The sequence below is a fragment of the Tauraco erythrolophus genome, chromosome 23, assembly GCF_009769465.1.
Source record: "Tauraco erythrolophus isolate bTauEry1 chromosome 23, bTauEry1.pri, whole genome shotgun sequence".
Taxonomy (NCBI): domain Eukaryota; kingdom Metazoa; phylum Chordata; class Aves; order Musophagiformes; family Musophagidae; genus Tauraco; species Tauraco erythrolophus.
Window position 1 is genome coordinate 9141259 of NC_141487.1, and position 10125 is coordinate 9151383.

General features: G+C 41.7%; 1 protein-coding gene across 1 annotated transcript; it reads right to left on the reverse strand.

The window, feature by feature from the left end:
* Window positions 1-6327: 6327 nt before the first annotated feature.
* UTS2 (urotensin 2) lies at window positions 6328-10125 on the reverse strand. Its single transcript, XM_009983411.1, has 4 exons — window positions 10023-10125; window positions 7730-7840; window positions 7076-7119; window positions 6328-6444 (listed from the first exon to the last, which is right to left on the reverse strand). Exons 1-4 carry the CDS (start codon window positions 10123-10125, stop codon window positions 6328-6330), a joined length of 375 nt encoding a protein of 124 aa, XP_009981713.1.

Sequence of the window (10125 nt, forward strand, 5' to 3'; positions counted from 1 at the left end):
GGTAGGAAAACGTGGGCAATAACTTATACCTGTCCTAGTGTTTTGCCAGTGCTTTTCAAATATGGTATTCTGATTTATAACCACACAGCCTAAAATATTTGCTCTAAAACATAATAAGATGCTTTGTGTATAGATTCTTTTCTTAATTGGAAAGCTTCTTAACTAACTGAACTGTCAAATTAGACTGATGCACTAGAATCCATTCTAGTTAGCTGTGCTTAAATTAAAATGACTGCTTTAGTGTATTTTGAGACTAAGTGAAATAGATTAATTTTAATACTCCAGGTAAGGACGGCAGTCTCCTTCAAAGTAGTTTAAAAGTGTAAGCCAGAAGGAAAGTTTAGATAATCAACTCTTTTGCTATACATTATTTCCACTGTTTATTTCCTAAGTATGAAAATGAGATGATTTGTGATGTCTTAGCAGGCATACATGTCATCCATTTTATAAAACAATGGGACTTGGTTGAAGAGAATGGTAATATATACCTTAATATATACTTAACACTTGAATAATGCTTTTCATTCATAGGTCTGGAAACATGTCAAAAAGATGACTAACGTTACCCCAGTTGCATAAAAAGAGGCAGAGATACAAAGAACTTGCACAGATGCATGCCCCCAGTTCATACCAAATCCAGGAGTATAATTTGGGGATCTTCACTTACTGGATCCTGTGCTGTCTGTGCTACAAGGGGTCAAGGTTCTGACCTGTACGTAGAAACTTAATCGTATTAAACGTGTTTCTTGTTTGGAGATGTTAACTCTTCGTGTACCACCTACCACTATGAATTTGTGCGCAGTAGAATCATACAGCAACAAAAACCCAGACAGTTTCTGTAGCGCTGTGAACACCGTGCCCTATGACTGCAAATAATGGAGGTGCACATGCTTAGCAGTTGGAATTCGAAGTTTGTAATCGTGGCTAAATCTTAGGTGCAAGATTCCTTGTCTGGGGCACTACTAGTCCTGGCTACAGAAAAAATTATATTATGGGAGAAGAATATAAGAGGAATGAAGAGGTGAATCAGTGCCACGTGTGACAATGAAACCAAATTATTTGCCCAAAACCGCAAACAGTCTTGGCTGCAAAACCAGATTTAGGACAAAAAAAAAAAAAAAGTTTCCCAAGCTACTCTCTACCCCACTAGAACCACAACATCTTGCGATCAAATGCCTTATCAGTCCTATTGGGAACTACCACATTTCCCTAAGCTTTCAGGAATTGATAGTTTTTACTTCAGCTTATATTAATTTTTCGGTGTTTGTAATTTGCTGGAGTAGTTGAAGTGAGATCCAGTTCTGATCCAGAAGTCCAATGGAGTAAATATTACAGCCAGATTTGCACACGCTGTTTTGCCTGACACAATTAAAACTTTGCAGACAGTTTAGAGCTGCTTGGAAGGTCACTTTTTTGGTGATCAAAGGGAAAACATGCAAGTACAGTAATGTTGCAGTTACTACCCCCTGTGGGGGTGTCAGCAGTTTGGATACCCTTGGTGGATTTCACTGGCAATTTTTTTTGTTGTACTCGTAAATACAGAATTATGTTTTTTTAAAATGAGTTCATGTGCAAGTATTTTCATGCCATTGCTATGAACAGGAGGGACCCCAGTGTATTTTTACAGTGTGCAATAAATATTCGCTGAATGACTAGCGTGTTGGTAAGTTTATCTTCCAGCCGAATCGAGTTTTAAATCACAATCAAATGAATTTTTACATCAGTTGATAGGACTGTTTTATTGAAATAATATTCAGCTGTGGTTGAATTTACAGTTGTGATTTTAACCATACACTTCAAAGGAGCTTCTGTTTTTATAAATAAAACTGAAAAATACGCTGCAAAGAACTGTTTCAAGTGTGTGTTTACTTTTGTGGTTTGGTAATGTCTAGAAAATAGACTTTAAGAAATATTCATTTTTCTGATTGTACATAGGTGTTGAGGTGTTTGGTACAGTGAAAATGGTCATGCAGTAGCCATTCATCCTGTTTTGGGGGGGATTTTGTGTTGGTGTTTTTTTAATCTCAGTCTACCTAGTTCAGGACATGTTATTTCCTTTCTAATTGCATCACACAAAGAAGGGCAAGCACCTTTTGAATGTAAGGGATAATATTTAGATGTGTAAGCTGTTGGGGTTTGGCATGCAGGATTTAGAGCTGCTGTCTGTGCTGATTTTCTTAGAAAAGGTAAATAATACCTGGGAGCACTTTGGCCCCACCATGCTAAAATTTCTATTCTAGAGGAAGTACGAAGAAACAATTCATAGGTTTAACTCGCAGGCATGTCTCATAGAACAATAAAGTTCTGAACTAATTGCAGAGAAGTAATTTGCTCATCTTTTTCTGCTTTAAGGGACTTTAGAGGGAAGTGTGGTTGACGGTGCTTAAAGAAGTCTGCAGGAGAAAGGCAAGGTCACTGGAGGGAGTACAAGGTACAGAACAAAAGATGTATCACCTTATTAAAATTGGAAAAGAAAGACGTAATCTTAGATAAGTATGTAACTGAAGGTGCTTCTGGCAAGGTAACTGACACAGTTCCTTGAAATACAGACATCTCAAAGGTAACATTAGATATGTTTTTGCTGTTGGTTTATTAATTTTTAAAAGGGTGATTCGATCATTCTCAACATATTTACAAATGTGAGCCAAATTATCTAGGTATTTTTGGTCCAAAAATTAGGAGGACAGATACACTTGTGAAATTAAAAAGTTGCAGGCAGTGCTATGTTTTTATTCAGAGATCTAGGCAGTGTCAGTCCAGCTACATTACTGGTTTTGTCAATAGCAGTCACCTCCTCACAGTTAAAAACCTGTATCTTTCACCTCTGAGTGGATGTCAAAGGTGAGCTGTATTTCTGGCAGATGGTGAGAGATGAGTATCGGATCTGTGATTCTTACCTCAATCTCCAAAGTAATGGGACGGAAGCGTTCCTCTGGTAGGTTTGCTCCACAGTTGCATTAACTTTCAGGGTATGTATTACATACTGCTCCTGTGCAGCTCTAACAGGTGTCTGTCCGCTCGGCTCCTGTCTGATGCTCCTGTTTGTGGCCTGAAGCTGCTGCAGACAGGCTCAGGCTGGCGCAGACAGGACTCTTGCAGCTCACTTCCCCAGCCACGGTTGCACCTTTCTGCCTGCTCTGAGAGCTCCCACCTGTGCAGTGGAAGGGCCATCAGCCTGGCCTCTGGAGCTCTTCCTACAATCTCTTTAGTTTTCTGTGACAGCTACAACCTTGTCTCTGGCCTGCAGAAGTGAGGGAAAGCTCAGAGCTGAAAGCGGGCAGGAGCAATAGGTTATAGCAGGATGGGGGAGAAGCAGAGTTTGCCCTTCTCTCTCGCAAGCTGGCCAGGCTCTCTGCTCTTGGGCCTTGGAACTGAGTTTATCTGGCATCTGCCATGAATCTTTCCTTCAGGAGGGAGGCAGGTGGCTGTACTACAGGGTCTCAAACGGAGGTCTTTTTCATAACTACTGGTCATTCGCCCATGCAAACCTCATGAAGTTCAACGAGGCCAAGGGCAGTGTCCTGCGCATAGGTCAGGGCAATCCCAAGCACAAGCACAGGCCGGGCGGAGAATGGATGAAGAGCAGCCCAGGGGAGAAGGACTTGAGAGTGATGGTTGATGAGAAGCTCAACATGAGCCGGCCATGTGCGCTGGCAGCCCAGAAAGCCAACTGTATCCTGGGCTGCATCCAAAGGAGTGTGGCCATCAGGTCGAGGGAGGGGATTCCTTCTGCTCTGCTCTCATGAGACCCCACCTGCAGTGCTGCGTTCAGCTCTGGAGTCCCCCACATCAGAAGGACATGGAGCTGTTGGAGTGAGTCTGGAGAAGGGCCACGAACATGAACCGAGGGCTGGAGCACCTCTGCTATGAAGACAGGCTGAGAGAGTTGGGGCTGTTGAGCCTGGAGAAGAGAAGGCTCAAGGCATGCCTTCCAGCAGCCTTCTAGTACCTAAAGAGGCTACAAGAAAGTTGAAGAGGGGCTTTTTACAAGGGTATGTATTGATAGGACAAGGGGCAACGGCTTTAAACTGAAAGAGGGCAGATTTCAATTAGATCTAAGGAAGAAATTTTTCACTCAGAGGGTGGTGAGGCACTTGGAACAGGTTGCCCAGAGAAGTTGTGGCTGCCCCATCCCTGGAAGTGTTCAAGGCCAGGTTGGATGAGGCTTTGGGCAGCCTGATCTAGTGAAAGGTATTGGTGCCCATGGCAGGGGAGTTGGAACTAGATAATTTTTCAGGTCCCTTCCAGCCCAAACCATTCTGTGATTCTGTGTCCAAAGATGCAGTCTGAACTCCTTCCTACTACAGGCAAGGACTGAATGACTGGAATTTTCAAACTCTGCTGAAATTCTGCTACATTAGAATTAGCTGAATTGCCCACAGCCCCTGCTGCTGTGCTCTGGCCTGGCTCGAACACAGTAAGTTGTTGGAGTACTGCTGCTTTAGATGCCATAACTGCTAGTAAGTATTTTTGCAATATTGAAAGCTGAAACAGTTTGAGGGTTTATAGTGCGATTACTTTGTCTTGAATCCATCCTCACGACCTCACAGCTCTCTTCATTCCTTTATTCTCTTATGTAGATGGTTAGTGAAGTTTTTAATAACTTGTAACATTTTTATTATTAGTCATTGTGAGTTTATTATTTTGCTTTATGTTTGCAATTTTTGAAGTGGGATTGAATGGATTTTATTTTTTTTTCCCAGTCTTTGTAGGTTCTACACCTTTCCCTGTCTATGAAATAAATCTATCTTGGATGGTTATTCATTTAGATAAATTTGAAGTCTTTTCTTAGAAGTTTTTATTGACTGATGAAGTGGCAGGAAAGGAGTAATTTCCAGACAGGCACTGACTTGCTCCATTGTATAAGAGAAGGATGAATGTTCAGAAGATTTCAAATAGCTGCACAGTGCATCCAGCTGCTCTGCATTTGTAAGGACATTTTTCTTTGTTACAGCTGGCTTCATCTGTCTTACCGTTTGTGCAGTGAACAAGCCGTATCAAGCCTGTAGGCCTTGTTTAAACAGCACAGTCAGAGATTTATGATGTCTATTATTGAGATCAATGTAGCATGTGTATCACTGTTAGGTGGCGTTTACTTTGGACGTTCTGTGAGCCTTGATTAGCATGAGGTTTATGTGAAGTATGTATTGAACAAGGTAGGGCTTCACAGCTCAGACTGTTTGTGGATATTACTGAGATTGCAATCCTAGAGAGACAATTCCTGACTCTCTAGCTCTGTTCATTGCAGATACTATCAGGAAGTGCCTGGGTTTGAGAAAGCGTGCTGGTACTCCTCATTCAGCGGAGTCAGACTAGAACCCTTTTGCAGTTGCTCTTTTGTCTTCTCCCTCATTTGCTTTAGATGCCAAGATACAACAACATTATAAAAACTATGTGGTGGCTCAGGGGAACAAATCTCACTGCCCTTCAGTGCCCAGGCAGGAGGTGGCTTGTCATAGCAACACTTCTGATCTGTGTCCGTACATCACCTTCCTGCACCTGATTGTGCAGCCATGTAAGTGCAGGTCACAGTCATAGAATCTCTTAAGTCGTGTCATCCCTGTCTTCACCGCATGTCTGCAATCTGGGTGTAAAGCCTTGACATCATTGACAACCATTAATGTTAACCACCTGTGCTGTGCTTGGTGATAATCAGATAAAATTCTTAAAGCCTGTGCTATGCATAGGCAACCCTGTTGTCGTGGGCAGCTGGGTACTAGGTGAGGTGCTGCAAAGAAATAGATTTGTGGATCTTTCTTTAGGACTAGTGACCAAGACAAACAGCTCTCTCCCTCCAGTGGTAATGGGAGGAAATGCTTGATCCTGACACATGCTTATTGTTTTTATGGTGCCTTGGGGATGGCATGAAAGGACTGGGCACTGTTAAACTGCCATCCCTCACCGGCTCAGCATCATCAGGAAACGAAGCAATGACCCATTCTTCCTGGTACCCCAATCTACATCACGTGACCAAGTGACAGCGGAGAAAGTTCTCTTGCCTCTGGACTTAGATGCAATTGAGGCATCGCTCTTCTGGGAGGTTTCACGGGATGCCATGGGAATCGTGCTTCCCCTTCGTGTTGCATATTTATCTTTGTCCCATCACTTTCTTCCTATTGTGCTGAACTCTAAGAAAATACTACACTGCTCACAGCATAATTGCAAAACATCAAGAATTTTATTAATTTCCAAGTAGCATAGAGTCTATAGTTAGGAGCTGTCTTCCTGTTTCTTCATTCTCATCTTAAATCAAGCAAATCTTTTTACATCTTTTCAGACGTCTGTATAAATTATGCAGCCAAAGTCAGGGAGGGTTTCTTCTCCTGTTTACACACAATACTTCCAGAAGCACTCGGAAAGATTCCCACGTTTCTTGTACTGTTTCCTGTCCTTGCTCAAGAAGCGGCCCAGCAAAGCAATTCGAGGATGATTTCCATAGAAAGTCTGAAGTCAAAAAGCATTACAGAGGTTACTGTTGGATGGTAAATGCTCCCAGTGGGAAAGTACACTCTTCATTGCCCCAACTGGCCACCCAGCCCTGTGTTCCGACTGGCAGAAGGAGAAGTGGTTGCCCAGTGTGCTCTCTGATTTAAATGATGCACTAAAACTAGTCCCTGTCTTCTACCTCTGCATTTAATTCAGCAGGCAAGTGAACAGGAATGATGTTCTCCATTTACCTAATGGTTCATAACAAATCCGATAATACTGCGTAGCCTATGTTGTAGCAGGGGAAAAAAAAAATACATGCAGCTAATACTGGTTAATGTACTGGCCTGGCACTGTCAGAAATTTAGAAAGCTGTTTTTCTGGGGGAAGAAAAGGGTGAGGGATTTAGAATGAAATGCTCTGGATTACTCACTGTCTTTTCTTATTTCTTTTTTTTCTTCTTTTTTTTTTCCTCCCCTGCTTATCTAACTGCTAAGCAATTCTAGCTTCCAGAACACTGTGGCATGCTTTAGTCTATACTGTTTATGAAGTCTGTGGATCTTAAATGATGTCTTGGTAAGAATTCCATGTAGTTAAAAATGTGGAGTCTTTTTTTTCTTGTTTCAGTGACAGATGGTCATTTACTTACCTCTTTGATATTTTCCCTTGGGTTGTAGCTGCTGGGGCTAAGACCTGGGAGAGTGGAGACATAATGAAAGGTTATACCATTTAGAAGTTGTGAACCTACACAAGTCATTTTTGTGTGCCGTAATGCTATAGCCAGCAGAAGTCTTGAACAGGAATGTTCAGAGCACCAGACAGAAAACTCTTTTGCTGCAGCACAGCCAGCTCTTCTTGTGACACGCAGTTCCAGCAGGATCTGGGACCCTGAAGATGCAAACTGTAGTGCTCTCTTAAGCAGACATCTCTTATGTCTGCTGTCCCCCAAACCATCTATTGCTGTTGATTGTGCACTCTCTGCAAGTACCGGTGTTTTTTAAGACACTGCACTATTTTGTTTCGTCTGCTAGCTCCTTCTAGGCCAATCTTTGCCTTGCCTCAGTTTTACCATATGGAGATCTTGCTAAACTAATTTAGAGACTTTTCCAGCTCATATTGAACTGCAGGTATGGCTGCTCAGCGGGTCTCCCCAAGATCCCAGTAAACTAAATGACAGCTGTCGGTTGCCTACACATAATGTTGTATTTCAGTAAATACGCAGGAGTTGGGGCACAGTATCTGTGGGAAGCTGGACATGCAAACCATGGGCACTGTCCCGTAAATTGCTGTGGTAAATCCTCACCTGCTTTGTTGTCTTCAGTCAGTGTGCCCAAGAGCTCTGGCAGAAACTGAAGCAGGGAAGTGCTTTCTAGGCTGCCCAACCGCTCCAGATTTAATCTCGAATCTTCATCAGCTGCAAATCGAAGAGGACAGAATCAGGTATACGGTAAGAATCTTTTGCCTTGAATCTCTATTTCAATCTGTCTTGGATGATTTCTGATCAGGTCTGCTGGCCCCACCTGTTGAAGAGTATCATGAAATCACCTATCATTCATGCTCATTTAATGAATATAATAAGGGATAGCTGTGGTGTTTTTTTCCTTCCAAAGCTTTGAGAGAAAATACCTTCCTGATGGTAATCTCAGATTCTCATTTATCTGGCAGATCTTTCTTTAAGAAAGTTTTTTGACCAACAGCAGCCCCTCCCATTGCTTAGGGAACTCACAAGCTAATCCTTCTGGTACCCAGCTGTAGGCAGCCTAGACTTGTATATTATTTATTTATTTTATCAACTAGTTCCTATGCTGGAGCTTTTCTATGAATAAAGACAAAACTTCCGGTTCTTAACCTGCTCAGTTTCCCAACTATTAAATGCAGTAAAATGGGAGGAAGGGCAGGAATGCAGGTAGGAACTCTTAAAACGTATTTTGGCAGCTATGCTTCTCAGTGCATTTCAATCATCTCTCTCATTTAATGTACGTACTAACTAGTACAGATGATATTACTTTTTCTGAAACAACCGATTGCTGATACCTGATGGAATTAATTTGTATGCACATAGAGAATTTAGAATTCTGTAACTAGCCTGTGCCCTGAAGCAGATTGCCAACAGGAGCCCTTAGCAGCGTTATGCTTGAGGTAAATAAGGCTTTTGTAACCTGAGCAGTAACTTTCCAGACATTCAAAATTGTGGGCAATGAGAGGGTGCTATTATCAAACTCTAGTTGTGCAGATGAATATCAATTTGTAGTTGCACTTTTAGTTGATGCTATGGAGCTTTAATTGCTCTTACATTACAGGGATGGGTGAAACTGTACAGCTTCTCCATAGGGAATATATAAGAAAATAAACTGCTGAAAATCCCCCAACATTTCAAAACCTTGGACCAAGATCAAGAACTTGAAGGCCTTGAACATCCATGTTGTTAGTTTCTTCACTCTACAAAAGGACCTTTTCAAAGGCCAGTGGGGATTTCAGTGTAAGACTCTGAATAAGTGCTGTAACTTCCTTGTGCTACGTGAAGACAATTCCTATCTCTAGCCTTGTATTATTTTTTAATTCAGAGCAGTGTTAGCAGGTAAATTTGCTTTGAGATTTAAAAAAAAAGAAAAAAATCAAACCAACCCTCTTTAATACAGAGTTCTACTTCTATCTTACCCAGCCTACAGACTCTATATTAGCAAGGAAGATTTAATAAGCTTAATGGATGTCTTCAAACAAATGCAGTAATTGTTAAAGCCAGCTCGTTCACCCTATGATGTGATAGATATTATCCATACTGAGTCATGATTGCCTGTAAATACATAGTGGAAGTCTTGAGAAGATGGTGGCTTAGTGAGTTCAAGATTCTCAAAGCAAACTAGGGACCAGCACAACAGCTGTCGCACCTGCAAAGCAGGTAAGAACAGCCACTTTTTAATAGTCAGCTTTATGCAGTAACTTCGGGTTTGATTTGCCTGTGCTTTCAGAACTCATTTCAGAAACTCTTCCAGCACGGGTCAGGTCCGATGACAGTAACCTTCCAGACTCTGTTGTGCATTTTTACTGAGCTATTTCAGTCCTGACTTAGAGTATAATTTCAAACTTTGAGGACAGCTTTTTCAAGCGAAGATTCAATCAATGCATTGCTATTTTTGTAGTGTAAGACAGACCTACCTGTTCTTGATCTAAGTAAGACTGCATTAATCTTTGCAGTAGGTTTAAATACAACTTCAGTTAAACATAGCTTATTTTAAAGTGTAGCAAGAGGAGATACCGTACAGCCAAGTTTCTTTAAATTACCCAATGCCTACTAATGCTGCTTCAAAGACAAACGCTGTATATGCCAGCTCTCATTCAGTGCTAGAAGGCTCAGATACCTTTGTCTCCTGGATCTCAAAGCAGCAAGAAGAAATATTAGGGCACCCAACCTCCTACTTTACAAGACTAGCACCCAGTGATGATGTCACTTGTGCTGCCAGTGTTCTGAAGACATTCCTGCGTTTTCTACAGCTGATTGGCACAGATGAAGGCCCCTGGGAAAGCATACCTGCTTCTCTTCTGGTTTTACTGCTCCAGTCTCTGCTTTATGACCTTTAAAATCAAAAAACTCTTACCTGACAGTTGAGAAGACATCTCGCTGGCATTGATGATGGGGAGAGTCGAAAGAGGACAGGAGAAGCTGAAAATAATGAGACAGCAAAATACCAGCTTATGCAT